The 20,434-nt window shown below is 31.5% G+C and overlaps 1 protein-coding gene across 3 annotated transcripts in view; it reads right to left on the bottom strand.

The window, feature by feature from the left end:
* brat (tripartite motif-containing protein brain tumor) overlaps positions 1 to 20,434 on the bottom strand; it is a 128,394-nt gene that overhangs the window by 28,394 nt on the left and 79,566 nt on the right. Inside the window, exon 1 of one of the 3 annotated variants that reach the window (XM_013316115.1) lies at positions 18,641 to 18,832. The exons of the other annotated variants lie outside the window; for them this stretch is intronic. Coding sequence (XP_013171569.1) covers positions 18,641 to 18,663 — 23 coding nt within the window. The 5' untranslated portion in view covers positions 18,664 to 18,832. Of the gene's footprint in view, positions 1 to 18,640; positions 18,833 to 20,434 lie in introns of those variants that run through there. 3 annotated transcript variants of the gene reach the window in all.

Raw genomic sequence — 20,434 nt, 5'->3', positions numbered from 1 at the left:
ACAAGAGATTAATAAAATACGCGGCCATTTTGAATGATTGTGACACGGGATTTTTGGATTGTAATACGTGACGCTGATTTCTCTGAGAGATGTAATTATGTTTTTAATTGTATTTATTATAAAAAAAAGCTTAATTAAAAGTGAATATACGTGATTATGTTCCTCTATAACTATTACCCCATTCATCCTTTGTTGTAGTAGAAAGCCTTCGTTTCAAAACATCGACTTACCTGTAAAAGAAAAAAAATATAAATATTGCATTCATACATACAAAAGAGGTTTTATTAATCTCACAGTTTATTGAAATTTATGCATGATTTTAATAACCAATATAATACAAACTTTTTAAATAGAAATACAAGGATAAAGGATAAAGAGGTCATCAACCTTTTTATTCTGTTCATTTTTTTAAAAAAGGAATGTTGATTTTATTTTTAAACGTTCTATATCGATTCTCTTGAATGTATGTACATGTACTATAAACATTAGCGAATAGATAAAAGATCTTTTCATCGATTGTCGAAGAACCTGTCCTTAAGATAAACTGGATAGACCCTTGCCTTAATCCCATTTACTTTTGTAATAAAACATGTAAATTTAATCGATAAACGTCAATTGAAAACATTAGTCTAATCGATATCAATTTCAAAGTCGTTATCGAGATAAAAATCAAGAAATATTATGGTTGATTTGACAAAAATTGGCATTAAGTGCCAGATCGTTCGCGTTTGGCAACAAGCCAATATTGAAGCCCATTCTTTGCCATTTAAAAGAAGAATAACAAAAGAATTTGACTATTTCCCAGCATTGCTTAACTTTCGAGTTAAGTTCGTATTTAAAGCGTAGTTATTTTCCTTCGCAAATTGTTGATCAGATTTACAATTTTAACGATTTAAAAAATTAATAATTTTCTTAATAAAGAGAAATTAAAAGCAAGACCTATACCACGTCTCTTTTGTTGGAATCTTTGTCTAAATTAAAAAAAAATTAAATGAATATAATTACATCTTGTTCCGTATCCTTATTTGGCAAACTGTTTTCGCAAGACAGGTTTAAAGACAAATCTGTTTGAAGTATTTGATCCAATATTGGATCAAATTATCCAACACGCTTACAACCAATCAGAATTCCAAACAGCGTTCCCCGAAAAGGGACTCAATAAAAAGAATAGTTTTTATACGAGTACAGTTATCAAGTATATTGTGATCCTTTTATTGCGATTTTAAACGGCTATTCTTTACGCTACATTTAAACTGAATATGTTATTTTCAAATTATATACTTCATGGCCAATAATGTTTTTTATTTCATTTATAATAAACTAGCTGTCGCCCGCGACTCCCTCCGCGTGGGTATATAAAAAAAACTTAATTAGTGTAGCCTATGTGTTCTTTCAGACTATATTCTATACGTATGCCAAATTTAATAGAGCCGTTTTAATTCAGCCGTTCTAGAGATATCTTCAAACACCCATCCATCCATCCACATCACATCCATCTAAATATTGGCATTTATAATATTAGTAAGTTAAATAAAAAGCAGCTCTTCAAGGCATACATTCGAAAAAAATGAATAAACAGTATCCTATGACCGTCTCCTCGCTCTCATATACCTCCTCACCAATTTTCAGGCATATAGGTAAAGCCATTCTTGAGTTATAAATAGTGTAACTAACACGACTTTCTTTTATATATATAGACTAGCGGACCCGACAGACGTTGTCATGTCTACACGTCTTTAATTTGAATAAATTATTATGAAGTTAATATTTGATGAAAATTGTGAATCCAAACCATTCCCAGATCCCCTTGAACACACACAAAAAATTTCATCAAAATCGGTCCAGTCGTTTGAGAGAAGTTCAGTGACATACACACTCACAGAAGAATTATATATATAAAGATATATAAGATTAGATCGTTTTAATTGTGAATAAAATTTTGTTTAAAGTTTTTCACATAATACTTACTTTTTTACATAATTTAAGAGGTAACATAAACAAATTAGAATGATTCTACTAATTTACGTTATTAACCAATATTTTTTTTATATTTCAATCAACTCCCATTTTTTTAGTAATTCAATTACTAATATAAAAATTAATTTATTTTAAAAATAAGTATCACATCAAAAAATTTAAGTAATGTTTGCAAATATACCCAATTTATATATTTACCTAAATTACTGTACAATTTTTCAAGTAGAAATTCGGATAACTGTGCAATAAAATGCACAACTTATATAACTTATCAGACAGGAAGCAGGGTAGACGTCCAACAAATAAATAGACTGGCCGACTCTGAGTGGAAATATATAAAAATTCGAGTCGCGTCCGGCTGATACTCTGGAGAAATAACGTAAATTGCTCCGCCCCGATATCTACTCGTCTTACACCGAAAAACTTTGTTATTTTTCCTGAATTACCATTTTCTTCACTGAATGTAGCAACATATCTGAGAAGAAATTCAAAGATATGTGTGAAGTCAACCAACCCGCACTTGGCCAGCGTGGCCACTATGGCCTAATCACCCATAACTTAGGGTAGGCTCCGAGCCCCTCAGTAGCGACGTATAGTGAGCTGATGATGACTGAATGTTAATTTCTTAATTATAACGCTGATTTAGCCGAAATAAATCAATGAACGGAAGCTTAAAATATGTGATATATAAAGATCAAAGAAATCTTTGATATTTGACCTTCTACCATAAACCAATGGAAAGATTGATTAAAACCTTGTTCTAGGGACGTCTTTAATTTCTTTGTAAATACATCTTTAACGTACCGTTAGTTAAATAAAGATGAAAACAGTATAAATAATAAATGTATACAAAAATCCACGAATAGTATTCATACAGAAAATAAATTCGCATCAAAACTAGCGTAATATTCAAATAACTAGTCCGCAATCCAAATAGATAGTGCATTTTAAACATTTTAAAGTGAAAACTAGCCGAGCGAATGCAGCTTGACATAGTTCTCACCTGTTGATATTGCGACCTACATTTTGTCTGGCATTCCCCTTAGCGGTGTTAAATCCTGGCACACACTAAAATGCTAGTAAAAAAAGACAATTATGAAGAAAAAATTAAACTACGTTTTAATATAAATGCGAATGTTTAGATGGATGTTTGTTTGAAGGTATCTCCGGAACGGCTGAACGAATCGCGATGATATTTGGCATATATATAGAACATAATCTGGAAGAACACATACGCTACTAATTTTTTTATTTTCGCGCGGAAAGAGTCAGGCGAAAGTTTCGATAATAATGTCATCCCTTTCATTTATTTTGCAATAATAGAGACAAAAGTATGTGTGAACAAATTTCATGACGGTTGGAATACAGTTAGAGAAAAATTTTGACGATATCAATTGTTTTTGCATGATATATCTTTTCATATATTGTATGCTGTGATTTAACTTAATATGTTCAAGTAACTACATATTACTTAACGTAGTAAGTTGTGTACTATATGTTTTGTAAGTTTTTAACTTAGAAAAACACGATGCTGGTGATTTAAACTTAATATTCACAAGATTTGAATAAACATGACAGTAAAAAGATTAATGGTTTAAAGTTCGAACTACACAATTAGGACATTCACTTTACATATTTTTTTTATAAAATAAAATGATATAACACATTTAATTAACATGTTATGAAATTCTATAAATAATCCCTTGAACGAAACATTCATATAACAAAGTTTATGTAATTGTTCGAGAACATTTCTACAAATGTCAAATACAGTTACGTTATTTCAACGGCTTCTTGAAGTTTAAAACAATTTGTTTGATGCTATTTATATCATCAAAATAATATTAATTGTTCTGAATAACATTTGCTATATTTTGTAATAAAATGAAGTCATAATTGTTTATTATTTTTCAATAAAAAAATCTTACTGGGCTATGTGTTCTTCCAGGCTATGTTCTACATCTATGTCAAATTTCAGTGGGATCCATGCAGCCGCTTTGGAGATACCTTCTAATAAACGTACATCCAAACATTCGCATTTATAATATTAGTATGATTAACAGCCCGTGACTTGATCCTGATTTAAATACTAATAAATAAAGCCTTCACACGAGGATAGTGTAGTTGCCCAAAAGTGAAATAAATTTTTCAATTTCTTCTTTTGTTTTTTCTATAAAATATTAGCAGATTTTTTGTAAATTTACTAATATTCCTTTTATCATTCCAAATAAGCTCTATGCTTGTGCTAGGATATGGTTTACGACAATAGTCTAATGGCGGGATTCGAAGCCCCGACCTCGTGATCGAAAATCCGTACCCTTAACCATTAGGCTATTGACTCTTTAAAAATTGGTTCAGTAGTTAAATTTCTAATTAATATGTTTCTTTCTGGTCGTAATCTTATAATACACTATTAACTTATGTTAAAGTAAAACTATTCCATACAAATGTATGTAAATAAGGCATTACTTTCAGTTCAGAAATGGAAAATGCGACAGTGAGACGATTTAAATTCAATGCGCGAACGCCCACCCTGTCTCTGGTCGATTGCATACGATTTAAAGATTGAAATCGCACCTGTGTTTATCTAGAAGTTCTTAGTTCACTTTCAAGTTCTTTAAAAATGCATATTATTTATAAAATAAGATATTAAGCATAACAATAGACAGGACAATAGAAGCAACCGTAACCCACGACTTACCAGTAGATGAAGTCTAGTTTTACGCACGTAGCATTTTTGTTTACTATTAAATGCGTTACTGAGATTCTAATAAATTATTTATTAAATATCCAATGTCCGCTCTATAACATATTGCGTTGAATATCTTTGGTCCATATATTTAACATTTAAATAGAGTTAAAGATTTACGTAATAATTAATTTTTATCTCTGCCCTCTCTAAAGTATTATATCTTTTTTTTATATCATAAGGTGGCAAACGAGCGAGCGGCCATCTGAAATCGCTGAAATAGTGAAGTGACCATAGACATACGCAATTGCATAAGTGTTGCCTACATTTAATCGACGCAGGATAGGATGCACAGAAAGAAAACATTTCCATGCATCCTCTCATCCGGAAAGTCCACTTCCACTTCCCATCCTTTCCTCATAAGAAAAAGGGTAGGAAGTGAAAGAGGACTAAATTAAGCCTCCGGGACGCACACTCATCTGACGAACGGCGAATTGCTTCCACTACACGCCTGTCTTCTGTGTGGTCCTGGTATTTCACCGGGTGAACCGGGACAATTCGTGCGAATATGTTAAAGCGGGCTCTACCACTGTTAAACTCGCTAAAAGCTGTTGTAAGTCATGAATAGAAAAAAATTAATATTGTTTAATCTTACAATAATGGTCGCTTTATATTGATTTTAGCTAGGGTATGTACATAAACTGTGCGTAGGGGGAGAAAGCACTTAATGTGACAAAGTACCACAATAGAACGAGGGGAACGCAAATAGATGACGTGAGGACAATTTTGCTGCGATATCGTACAAAAATAAACTGTTATTATGTAATTAGAATTATTTTTTTATTATTAAATAATTTGATTAATAACCATATTTCATTGCCGAAGAATTTGGGAAAAAATATTTCTATCAGTATTTTTCCCATGAATATTTGACTATTTTAAGGATTTTCATCTAAAATTAATCTTTCTTTAAATGCACAGTAAATATTTGTATTAGTAAACTTAGCTATTAGCTGTCGCCCGATTCCGTTCGCGCGGTAAAAAAAACTTAATAAGTCGCCTACATGTTCTTGTAAACTTGTAATGCCGGCAACGCATCTGCGGTTCCTCTGGTATTGATGTCCATGGGCGTCGATGAACACCTCGGTGTACCCACTGCTTTTTTGCCCCCTTCTCTTATAAAAAAAATTATGTTCTAAATCTATGCCAAATTTCCTCAAGATACGTAGAGCCGTTATGCAGATATTTTCTAACACACATCCATGCAAACATTCGCATTTATATTAGTAAGAAGTAAGATACTACGATAGTAGAGTTCACAAAAACAACAGATTACATCACTAGTTCTAGTCCCCCAATAACAAATAAGGCGCGCCCCCTGGCGGCACGGGTAAACAATTGGGGGCACACTTGTTGCCAAATCAACAATGATATTTTTAGGCACACCCTGTGTAGTGTATTACCGTTCCACTATTTATAGCTTAATAATATCACGGCGTGACCGGGCATGTATGATTTAACATATTTATACATATGTTAAGTTGGGTTTTTAAGTTATAAAGTTAAAGGTTAAACATTTAGGTATTCTTTTTTTTCATAAGGTGGTAAACGAGCAAGCGGCCACCTGAAATCGCTGAAATAGAGGAGTGACCGTTGCCCAGAGACATACGCAATTGCATATGCGTTCCATACCATTAATCGACGGAGGAGAGGATGAAAGAAAATATTTTCCCTTTCCATGCATCCACTCATCCAGAAAGTCCACTTCCACTTCCCGTCCTTTCCTTATAAGAAAAAGAGTGGGAAGAGAAAGAGGACTAAATTAGGCCTCCGAGACGCACGCGACAGACGAAACGCGGAATTGCTTCCACTTCACGCCTGTCTTCTGTGTGGTCGTGGTATTTCACCGGGCGAGTCGGGCCAATTCGTGCGAAGATGTTAAAGCGGGCTCTACCACTGTTAAGCGCCAGACAATTTCGAGTTTAATAAATCTTGCTGACATTTGATATAATTTTGAGTAAGCATCGCCTTAAGCTAGTTACAATTCCGTTTTGAACGTAACGGTAACACAACTAGTAGAGTAACGAATCATTGATAATAAAAAATAAACCCAATTTTTCTAGAAAATTTACCCTAACGTGGTCGACAATATGTCATAAAATCGATTCTGTGGTTAGTGATAACTAAATATAATCGATATTCGCTCGGTTGAATCGAGTTGGGAGTAATGGCGTAGAAAACCGCCTAACTCGATAAATTATTACTTTAAAAGGGGAACGGTTCCGTGATTCCTAATATTATAATTTGCAAACTTTGCATTATAAGTACTTGTTACTACATGTTTAAGACTAGCTGTCGCCCGTGACTCTGTCCGCGCGGAATAAAAAAGAAATAGTAGCCTATGCGTTCTTCCAGGATATGTTCTACATCTTTGCTTAATTTCAGCAACATCAATGCAGTCGTTCTGGATATATTATACCTACAAATATCTATCTAGCCAAACATTCGCATTTATAATACGAGTATTAGTAAGAAGACAAACAACTTGATATTGTAATCGTAAATTTCCACGAAACACCTATGGAACATTTTTTTTAAGAAACAAAAAAGAGTTGTTTCTCGCTTGTGTAAAAAGTCTACTCTATGTCTACTTGAAAAAATAAACTTCAGTTTTTTTTAGGTTATGTCAGATATTTGTTATTATTTCATTGTTTATGGATAAGTTTGGATGTTATTCAATTAACGAAGTTATATTTGTACGAAGTTAATAGTTTTCGTTTCAGGTAAATTTAGAATGCTGGCAATCTAAACTTTTGCTGTTTCGTGTTTTATTTTTTTGTTGTTGCATGTTTCTCGTGTAAAACGAGGCAGAGTTAATTTTCGTGCCACTAGCAACATTGTTATGGCAATTACTGGCTGGATTTTTATTTCATATCGCAAAGGAAACCTATTTTACCTTCACATTTCGCAATTTCGTGTTCTATAAAAATATATGCAGGTGAAACAAAGGTGACTTTGTGATTTGTAGAAGTAATATAATAAAAGCTTTTTAAATTAGATGTATAATAGTTCATTAAAACTTTTTTTTTGCAGTATATTAATATTTAAATTTTTATACCGTGTTTTTATGAATATGTATGTATGCAAATTGCCAAAATATTGATCCCACCTGGCGTTAGTGGAGATTTGGTATGTATGTATAATTACGTCTTTAGTTTATAAGCTTTTAATCTCAAAGTACAAAATAACAAATAAAAAAAATACAAAACGTACTGGCAACTTACATAAACTTCTTCATAAATAAATTTTAAAAAGAATATAAGACTGTATTTCTGTTAATGGCCAGTTACGTAATCGTTGAAAAGAGTATTACGTATCAAATTTGTAAATGAACAGCTCGCTACGAACCTACTTAAAACTCACCCCTTTTCCTTTTCAACTTAAAAAAGTAATTAATAAACTCAGTAAACGTTCCAGCGATATTAACCATATTAACTTGAGCTGTCGCTTTACCGGGAAAGTTATTTTCGAGTACATTAAAATATGAGAGAGGACGTCGTCGGGGGTCAAATAATTTGGACGGTGTTCGGAAGTCACGACGCTACGTGGTATGATTTAAATACTCCGCCATGTTTTATCTGGAATCTAGTACGTGAGACAGTTCCACAGCACGGAGGATTTGAGCTCTGGGTTTGTATAAAATTAATAACTAGATATATACAGCAACTTAAAAACCCATTTTCTCTGACAAGCAGCATTTTCTGTTATAAATTCGTATTACATTAAGATTTTTTATCTGTAAAAATTTAATGAAAAACGTATTTTTGTCACGATTTTCTTAGGAGTTACGTGTGTGATAGAAAAGTTTCCACGTAGGTCACTTTACATACTTTAATCTCTGTTTTAACCGACTTTAAAAAGAAGGAGGTTATCAATTCTTCTGTATTATGATGCTGATGCTCCAATTTTGAAATTTTTCTTCTTAATCGAAATGTTTTTTGCTTGCAGATGGACCCCATTTTTTTATTCAATGAGGTTAAGTGATGACGATATGTTTTTTACATGTATTTCGGCAGTGGAAACCCGCGGTAAACGAACATAAAGTTTCATTCAGCGTGGCCACGTTGATGACAATCAGACGACTTCCAGTTTTCTGATTACATTCGTTATCTAAATTTCGTCTTGGTTTACTTTAATAAATTACTTCTCGCCTAATGGAAGATACGCAATTGTGACAACTAAGGTCCTTTAATTTGGAACAACTTAAAGACTATAATTGTATTTCTTCAGAATTCTATTCTAAAAAATGGTTAGTACAAGCTTTTAATTCTGTTTTCAAAACAAATATAATTAAGTCTATAGCAATCAAGCCAAACTAAAGGAATATAAAAAAATTTACGAAAATATGTACTATAATTTTACAAGATTTTAAAAGCAAAAAATTATTTTTCTTTTTAAGTGGTTACCAGTGACATCTATGGAGCGCTTACCGAACTAAAAAATAAAGAAACTCTTTTTATATCACTAGATGTCACTTGAATAGTAATTTAAAAAGTTGAATCATACTAATATTATAAATACGAATGTTTGGATGGATGGATGCATGTTTCATTGAAGTCATCTTGAGAACGGCTGGACGAATCCCACTGAAATTGACGTAGAACATAGTCTGGAACACATAGACTACTAATTATTTTTTTTTAATTCTGTGCGGACGTAACCTAGTTTTAAACATACGTCAAAAACTTATAAAAATACTAGCTGTCGCCCGCAACTCCGTGCGCGCGGGATTAAAAATAGATGTTGGCGGATTCACAGACCTACTCAATATGCTCACAAAATTTCATGAGAATCGGTCAAGCCGTTTCGGAGGAGTATGGGAACGAAAATTGTGACACGAGAATTTCATATATAAGATAAACTGTTGTTATTCACAATTGTTTCAATTGAAATAAAAATAACAACCACAATTGTGTTAGATTCAATTCTTCTTTTTACAACGACCGATACGGTGTGCATAAAACATTAAAAAAATATAAAATATACTTAATAAAGACTTGAAATGAAGTCAAACAATATAACAACAGAAATGGTTCACTGGTCGTCGGGAAACAGCAATAAAATTCCCTAGATATTGAAGACGGGAAGAAATATCAAGTAAATTTTAATACTAGAACTTGTGGACGATGTTTTCTTCTACTTGATTGTTAAATTTATTTTGTAGTTTAAATTCATAATTATTAGGAGACTTAAAAATCTTTTTTTGAAGGGTTTCTTATTGTTTTAACGGACTTATTTTGACTTGTGGTATTTTTTTCTTAAAGTTATAACTCCACAGTGTACAAAAAGGAGTTAGCAGAGCAACCATTGAATCTTTCGATTTTTTTCCTCATAGATTATCAAATTTTAGGCTTTCCACTAAGCTTAATTTGGTATATAATATAATTACTCAATCTTTTATAGCAGATTGGCAGTTGTACAGATCTTAGTCAGCCCAGAATAAAAAAAAATGTAGTAATAGACACCCTATGTCACCTGGGGATAGTTTAGCTTGACAACAGTAAAAGAATTTTTCAAATCGGTTCAGTAGTTTCGGGGCCTATTTAATGCAAACAAACAGACAATCTTTCCTCTTTTATAATATTAGTATAGTAGTATAGATGTAATATAGGCTCGAGCCGTTAGCGCCATCGTGGCGGTACGTGGAGTTAATTTTACAACGCCTAAACACGAAAGCTTGGCTTTTGCGGTGAACTTCGTTATTTATTAATAAAAACGACCGGCTTTATTGGGTGCGGGATACAAGCTTTGGGGTTGTTTGGTAATTTTATTGTTAACTGTAAAATAGACATGGAAATAAAGGCTTTTTGTATCGGATATAAAAAAAATATAGATATATACGTACGGGGCTCAAGATAGAGAAAATTGGGCATTTTGGAGGCCTTTACCCGAACAGGGGTTACTACAGATAGTTAAAAAAAAGAAGTTACATTGTACATTTTATTTCTACCATGTTATTTATCTGTACGGAAATAAATGGCTTAATTATTATTATTATAAAAAAATAAACTTTTATAATTTTCGTTAAAAGCGGATCTCATAAACAGGGTGTTCGAAAATTAAAAAGAAAATAAAATCTCCTTTTTTAAATCAGTTAAGAAGAAATTGAAGCACTTATCAAAATATCAAAAGAAAATTCAACGCAAATCTTGTAACAGGTTAATAAGGCGTTATATTATAACGAGGAGTTGTAAAGACATTTGCCTACAAAGATACCTCAAAGTCTTCCATTCTATAAGAGTAACAGCCCTATCAAAGATATACGCATCGACTAACATTGTTTAACATTAGATAGATAAGCCATTGTTACAAGGAGAGACAAAGGGTGTCCGAAACTTTCTAAAAAAAAATCAGACTTTATTTTAGTTAGTAAAATATTTTTGTTAATTATATAAATACAACGGTCACCAGATACTCCGTTCGCGCGGAATTAAAATTATTAGTAGCCTATGTGTTCTTCCAGACAATGTTCTGTATCTGTGCACAATTTCATTATATCCGTTCAGCCCTTCCCGAGATACCTTCATACAACCATCTAAACTTTTGTATTTATAATATTAGTAAGATTATGAATGTTACATATGTAGAAACAGATACAATCGAACCTGGATAAGCGAGAATCATTGTCCCTTTCCAATGGATGACCTCCGTAAGCGAGAAACTCTCTAACCCGTTAGAGTGAAAAATATTACGGTTTCTTGGACTCTTGCTTCTCCAGGTTCGACTATTTTTAGAAGAGAACATTTCAATAAAGTTATCACAAATAAATATGCAAATGGAATTATTAATGCAGAAATTATTAAGTAATAAATTTTATTATTATTATTATGAAATAAAAAAAATATTATTTATGTTATAAATAATATTTAGTAATAACACTGTTTTATGAATACGTGAGAACTTGTATATGTTTTATTACCGTTTATTGTGAGAATCAAGTATAAGAAAGTCGAAAAAAATATATTCCCATAGTAAACAAAGACCGTTATGTCAACTGAAATATCCTAAGATTTGAATTCCGTAGGGACCGTGGTAGGGGATAGGGCAACCATTGTTACAAGACACCTGACCGTGAGATTGAGTACAAAGAATAAAGGGGACAAGGGGTCTTTTATAATTGGTTAATGTTGTCAACGATGCATAGATACGGGTAAATTTAACGTACTTTTTTTCTAGGATTAATTTATGTTAAATTTAAATAGTTTAAGATTGTCCTTTTCTATGAAAGATGCAAATAGATCAGGTTTTATGTGAGAATTTTTTTTTAATAGAATTTGTTTTCACAACCACCTGTTTAAAAATGTAGTCATCTCACTAATTTTTTTATAACAAAAAGAGATAGCAATATAAAATGCTAAATATCTCTTCTACATATTTGCGAAACATTTGGACCTTTACAACTTGTCTTTGCCTTCAAAAAGTTTTTTTTTAATGTTCTATTTTCAAACGTAACGCTAAACAATCTTACGTACTGTTTAAATATAATACGATACCAATAAAAACTATTAAAAAACTGTACAATGCTAAATATAATTTGAATTGACAAAAAGAACTTTAAACGTTCTACCTTTAAACCACAGATTAAAATAAACTTAATGCAAAAATATTCAATAGCAAGGCCATTTAAATAAGTGATTCTGTTAAACGTATCGACAAAATGCCTAAAATGCTTCATAAATCTTCATACTCAATGTTACTAGTTTGAAAATAATAGTAGAAAAAATTTCAATATCTCAAATGTCAATGGAAATGCACAAACTTTGACCTACCTTTAGTTTCTAAAACCTAAATCTCCGTTTAAAATATATCGTTATTTCTGTTTTGTCAAAGTTTGGTCTCGGAAACCCACGTTAAGTATACTTAATAAGAAGGTACGAAGTATTTGACATGGAAACCTTTGTAAGATTCTTTTATATTTTATTAGCTTCCACTTCAAAGTCTTATTAACCCTTATTGTAGCAAGATTTATTTATTGAAGAAAAGCAAAAAACAAAGTTAAAAAAAAACGGTTAAAAATTGTTTTTATAGTCATCGTATATTTTTATAAAGTTGTATGTATACAAAAAAATACTACTATACAAAATGAACATAAGGGTTAATATACGAATTATTGATTAAAGTCAGCCTACGCAGGGAAAAACCATTTGGTTTAGAGTCTCAATAGAAAGTACAGGGGACGGAAACATCATTTTTTGGACTTTTTGAGGATTCTACAATATTATTAAATAATATGTTTAAAAATCATAATCTATTCAACCTTTTTGTATTCATTTTGTGGTTCAGAGAAAAACAATAAAGCGTCCATAAAACTAAAGAGCCGGTAAACAATTTTATCACAGCTGCGCTTTTACGGTCATTGCACTTTCTTACGCATCAATTCTGGGAAACATTCGACAATGAGTCAGCACTTCTGGGTATACGTAGGGCTAACAATATGCATCCAATAAGTTATGAAAAATGCAGTATTCTGTTTACTTAACTATAACTTATCCAGCATTCAATCCAAAATCGAAAACTTCATCAAAAACAAACTGCCCACTTGATAATTAAAAAAATTAAAAAACTAATAAAACTTTTTTTATTAGTACTAGCTATCGCCCGTGGCTGTCTGCGCGCATTTAAAAGTACTTAATTAGTAGACCTAACCTATAAATAGAAACTAAAGTCGTATAATAAACATCTAATAAACCCTATCTCGTAAGTTGTACCAAATGACAGATGCTTACAAAATTTGGTAAGAATTAGTTCAGTAGTTCCGGAGTTTATTGCGAATCATACATCGTGACATAATTTTTTTTAAATATAGATAATTCGGTTACATAATAATTACTGTTTTTGTACTTGTTTTTACTAACGTAAAAGTATAAATAAGACTATCTATATGAGATCTCGTTACACAGAATGCCAGGGCTGTCAGAGGTCATAAAAAGCGTGACCGTTGGCAACCCTATACTCAAGGAAATGAACGTAATTAATTTGATTAATCGCGAGACGCCTCTCCGTGGCATACCAGCGATGAGTAATGAAGGACAAAGGCGAAAGAATTCATCTTCTTTTCCGATGTCATTGGAATCATACAGAACAATTCACTTCCGACCTTAAATACAGATACTTAAGTACCAAATTAGAATACAAAGTTATACAACGGTAAGGGATTAAAAATGACTCATCGTAGAAATAATAGAATAGGGCTGTCAACGTCGGTAAATGTTATTAAATGTAATTTTCGTTTACAAACGCCCTAAGTTTATTAACTAATTTATTTTTCTGGATTCGGTCTTACTAGTCTTACTGTGGGTTTCTGACACACTCTCCGTTTAAAATATATTGTCATCCCCATCATTAACTTTGATGATAGAGATAACAATGTTTTAAACGGAGATTTTGAACTCGGAAACGCAAGGTTAATAAATCTTACACTTCTAATTTATTGAGTACTAGCTGATGCCGTGACTTCGTCTGCTTCAAATGCTAGGTTAATTATTTTAAGCAAACTTACAAAACATTTATGTAAACCTCTCATATTCCCATTCAAACATTTCTTAACATATTTAAGTTATTTTCGCATTTATAATATTAGTAAAGACCAGATTTTTGTGACTTATAATTAACTAGTTAACTAAATCCAGAATTTTTTTTAGTTTGATAAATGTCTTTTTAGGGTTCCGTACCTCAAAAGAAGAAATCACTTAGTTATCCGTCCGTCTGTCAAGACCCTTTTTCATTCCTATGAACGCGTGAAGGTATCAAACTGAAATTTATTATTTAAGCAATCGCGCAACAATTGCGCGATAACCCATAATAACGATATTGCAAAAATAACTTAACGTTATAACGAAGTTATAAATAGCAGTTAATTAACGTAAGTTTTAATTGAGTTCTTAAATTGTGAAATCGATATCCGTATAGTAACAATTAAACGTATCAGAAAGCTATGTTTGCTTTACGTAACTAACCCGTTCTTACACAAAGTAATAAAGATTCCTGAAATCATAAAGAAAACGGTGTCGTTTTAAATATAAGACTTTTATCTTCGCATTTTTATATCGATTATTACTTAAATTTAAGCAACAGCAATCATTTTAATAAAAAAAATTCGAAGTATTTTATATGAGGAATCAGGTATGTGTGAAAGAGATAAGAGATATCCCTTTTTCATTTAAGAGTGCTTAAAGGCTTTATTAGACAAAAACAGGGATCACAGGAATTACTATTGTATGGTGATAATACGTTTAAAACCAGGTAGGAATTTCTAACAATATTATATTTGCGGTTCGCTTAATATCTATTATGTTATTTACTATGAGAAAATAGTTGATAATATAGTTTGAGCGATAGTAAAGTTATGTTTGTTTCTGAACTTTGTAGGGTACGGTAGTTTGTAAATAATGCAATAGATATTAAAGCGGTTAGTCATGGCAATTGTCTTTGTATGGGGGCAATGTCCTCATTGTTCTCATATTTGAAACATGTGTTGGACTATCTGGGATATTGTAGCTATAAAATGTGTCCTAAATACGACTAATGTTTACTATGAGAAGAATCTAACTAACGTACTAGAGACTTAGGCAATATAAATCGATATGATACTCCCATGATGACTCTGAGTTCGATAGTGAACGATTTAAATATTAAGGTTCATCAGCTATACGTCCCCACCGAGAGGCTGGAGCCTACCCTAACTTAAGGGTGATAAGACCATAGTCCACGCTGACCAAATGCGGGTTAACTTCACACATATCTTTTAAATTTCTTCTCAGATATGTGCAATATCACGATGTTTTCCTTCATCGTAAGAACGTCGGATAAATGTATATATGTAAATCGGACATAAAAAACACATTGGTACATGTCGGGATTCGAAACCTGGACCTGCAGATTGCAAGTCAAGTGCTTGAACTAAGCTTGACTTAAGCTTGATTAGTATAAATATGAGGGGGTGAATTAAGATATGGCGTTCGATAAATAGGCATAGAAGAGTATAAGATTCTGTCCTGACTTTTAGTTACAAAGTTTGATGACATAGATCTTTACATTGATGGAAATGCTCCGATTAGACAAGAATTTCTAACTTCACATACGTCTATTGAAACTGTAATGTTTATATTAATGGAATTCTTAAACAAATTAACAGACTCGCTGTCTTGAAGATATTCGAACTAGGAAGTGTGGTCTGTTATTTGTCAAAGTCATTAATCAAATCGATATCAAATGCCAACTGAAATCTGAACAGCAAATCCGGCAACGCACAGGTAGCGGACGCTGTGACGAGCAGAGCGGTTTCTATTATTATATTCATAATTCTTATATTCCAACAATCATTTAGTAAATTGGTATAAAACTACACTAAAATATGTCTACTAATACTTTACTATGTTCATTTTGGGGAGCGAGTGGACGGGGATTAGTTCAGCGGAGGAAATGTTTCGCCTTGCACTTGACAGAACCAAATATTCCAAGCGGCCAACCTTCAAGACTGAAGAGGCACTAGAAGATGTTTATTTTGGTATGTGTTAGCATCAGTATCAGAAGAATAGCTTAAATTTTGTAAGTCAAGTGTATGACGATTACTGCGACTCGCATAAGTCATTGGGAAAAAATAAAAAATAATACCACTGAAAGGCTATTACAAAGAATTGTCCTATTTCCCTATACCTATAAATAGTTCGATTTTAAAATTAATTTATGTTTATCCGCGACGCTTATCAATAAAGACGCAGCCTTATCGTAGATTTGCACTAATAACTATTTGAACAATCACATAGCGGAGTGGGCCACACGTAATCCCGACCAAGTTGTATCGTGTTGCCTAATAAAGTTTCTAAATCGTGTTTATACGAGAGATAGACTACAAATTCTATAAAGTAAGAGTAGATTAGTAAAATAGAGCTGTCAATTTTACCGAAACTACGGATTAATACGAACTTAGCGATCTATTACAATACCAAAGGTATGTTTATATTATAGTGTATAAAATTATTCGTTATTCTTTTGTTTAATAAAAAATATTGCTTCGAAATTTTAATTTTGGAATTCAAAGTAAACTTACTAATATTATAAATCCGAGACGGCTCAACAGATCTCGCTGAATTTTACCATAGACTTTTTTTTAATGAGGCGTGGACGGAGTCGCGGGCGACAGCTATGTTATTCTAAATTTGAAATTATTGTCTCTCTTTACACAGAAAATTTGCAGTGATATGTTTATATATCTGTGTTTTGGCAATGAAAACTCGCAGTTACGAAACATTACTCCAACAAATAGGTCACACGACGGAGGTATTCTTTAAGAAAATAGAAAGAATCGAAGGTTAGAAAGTAATACGTCAAATTGCGAACACAAAACGTTGCTCTATGAGGAAAAGCAATTCCATTGAAAGGCTAGTGGGAACTAAATACGAAACACAACCCCCAACCCCCACCCCCGTATTGTGAAAATACAACTGATTGAATTTAATGTGTTAGGTGAACAATGGGGTGGCCACTTGAAAATTGAAAATCTCTTCTCTAATATGTTTCCTGCAACAAATTACCTATCTTAAGAAATTTTATAAATCTTACTAATATTATAAAGATATGGATGGATGGATGTTTGTTAGAAGGTATGTTCAGAACGGCTAAATAGATCTAGCTAGTCTGGAAGAACACATAGGCTTAGATTTAATCACCTAGTCAAAGATAATGAGATGACGATATGTTTTATATAGACTAGTCTCAGAATCCAAAAGGTAATTGAGCCCACTTGACTCCCATTTAACTGTCACGTACATAATATTTGAATAAAGTTCTTTCTTTTTTGAAGTAGGTTAATATTATCTTTGTAACAAATCGTAGACTGTAGGTACCTAACGCTACACGTGACACGATCTCTTGACAATGAACTGTGTGGGCATAATATAATAGGTAACTTTTTTTCAAGTTGGCAACACTGCCCACGCATTAATGAAGGTTAAATTGATCGAACGTACAATATTTTTCATTTCCTCATAATTACCAACATAATTAATTATTTTTTTAATAATTTGTTTCATAAAATATCAATTGTATTTTTTGTAATAAGTATTCTGTATTCGATTTTAAAAGTGCCAAGGTGTCGGTCTTTAAAAAAAAAAGTTAAATAAAAAAAAATTGTAACTGGCCAGTAGTAATTAATTAATTATTACTTTAAAAAGAAATAAAACAGCGATATTTCATAAATAAAATATTCAAATCAATTAAATTATTTATCGTACAAAACGAAAACACTAAGATTAAATTAAAAATACGACGTAATTCGACCATTATTTAATTTCAAAGTTATATTTCTAACCACCTACATATTAAATTAATTAATTTAAATAAATAATACGAAAATAAATCCCTAAATACCTAAAACACATAAATCCTTCTTATTACGTTCGTTATCTTTTGTTATTAAATATAAATTTTACGTTCCTTTTATACAACTATAATTAATTTAATATACATATGTAATTAACAATAAAAAGTTTGCGTGTAATGGAATACAGAACTGTCAACATTTATAACCTAAAATGCCAACAATAACCTAATTACAATAAACATTATTGCTTCATACACGTGAAACTTTCTCACACGAGCCTTTGAAAAGTAATTCTAAAAAAAAAATGCCGCAACATACGTGATTACCGTCTTATATTATATAATTATTTTGTAATGTTAAGAAATAAAACATAACTGAACGTTAATATACTTTAAAACATATTAACGACATTCCTTTTCACAAAAAAAACTTTCAACATGTTTGTACACAGTCGAAACAACTATAAAGTATTAATTTCTTTTTTATTCTATTCGAAATATCAAGAAAATAATGTTTAATACTGGTTATACATCAGTGGAAACGCACGGTTAAATGTTGATGAAATTTAAACGTATATTAACGGACAAACTCACCAAAGCAATCCAAATCCTTGCATTAAATTCAGTCTTCTAAAATTATTCTTATTATAAATCACACAACTCTTAATTAAACTATGAATTAATTATTAACTATTCCACACTAGATGCTACGAAAATACAAAAATTTTGGATACAATGACTAGATATCAAAATGAGCGCGGGAGCACAACCGTGCGCGGTAACGGTCGGAGCATAACTGACAGAGGGGGTCAAGTTTTCGGAAAAAAAAAGTCGAACTGCAGGCAAAGGCAGTCATACGTTACGGTCGAGATGACTACAACAAAAAAGGACCCTAAATATTGGAATCAAGCGCTTCTCAAAGGCACACAACATTTTTTTTTTATTTAAAATTACTCATATTGTATTATTTTAAATATCACGTAACATTTTTTAAATTTTAAATACCTATAATTTGTTTGTTTTTGAATTAATATAATTTAAAACATTTAATTTATAAAATATTTTTTTTTAACGTACTTCATAAAAATAATAAAAAAAGTAACTACGTTTCCTTATGCTTAATTCTAAAACCATCAAGGTCATTGGATTGCTTTAGTCATGGCAATTTTTTGTACAATGATTCGTACATTCTAGTTTCCAAGGCTAATTCGACCGTTCATTGTACCCGTACTCTATGACCTTGCATATGTTAATATAAAAACATAACGTATTTAACGTTCAAAATGACCACACGAGTGTCGATTATATTATTATAGTGTTTGAACAAATCATATTCAGATAGTTGTCAAATTTAATTGTAGATAAAAATAAGATTATTTTTAAACGTAGTTAACACATTTTTTTTATGTTTGATAAGCCAGAGCTTAACCACGATTCCACCTGGTGTTAGTGAAGATTTGGTCGAAAGATGGTACACGCTAGCTTAGTAAGTGCCTATTCACTCTACTTTTGAAGGTCCCAACATCATATTTAGAACAAAAAAAAAAACAGAGACTGGCAACTTGTTCCAATCCCATGCGGTGTATTAAGAACATAGCGATAGATTTCGACATATGATTTTTAGGAATTAAGTATTAACATGTGTACATAAAAAAAAACTCTTACGTATTATAAAAAATATTGGTATAATCTATTAAAAAATAATTCACATGCAATAATCCATATCCAATCTGATTGGTTACGATAATTCGAAAATGATGTATTCTTAAGATTATTGGCCTTTATTTACTGGAAACCCTGAAAATAATATCTTATACGTCAGATATATAATAGATCGGGCCAAGGTTTGTATTGTGATTGTCTTGCACGATCACGAAATAATGTTAACATGATTTTCTATTTAATTAAGCTTCACAATTATTGTAATTATTAAATTTTTAATACTGCTATTTGGAATAACGTAAAAATTATATCTTTATTTTAGATTTTATGATAAAAAAAACTAATTAAGTGTAAAATTTAAATCTAGAATTAATATTATTTAAATAATGTGTATATATTACAAATGTAAGTAAAAATACATTCAAAAGATTAACACTAAATCAATTAATTTTATACAGGAGCAATACAGGGGTTCCGATTTTGTGAATAATAGAAGTTTGAGAACCAAGGACCGTTAAATTCGAGTTCTGCAGCTGCCGTAACACACACATACGCAGTTACACAAAGCTTTGTTACACATGTGTGAGTCATTGTGTACATATATTGTTCTGTACTATATAATTTTATGCGTAGGGGTGTAAAATCATTAGTTTTTTTTTCGTAACGGTATTGATTGGTTCAATGTACGGATGATATTAGGGTTGGTTATTACATTGTGGCGACATC

Source organism: Papilio xuthus, unplaced genomic scaffold, assembly GCF_000836235.2.
Source record: "Papilio xuthus unplaced genomic scaffold, Pxut_1.1 DF826949.1, whole genome shotgun sequence".
Lineage (NCBI taxonomy): Eukaryota > Metazoa > Arthropoda > Insecta > Lepidoptera > Papilionidae > Papilio > Papilio xuthus.
Note: the sequence above shows the minus strand (reverse complement) of the source record. Positions and strands in the feature narration are given on the sequence as shown.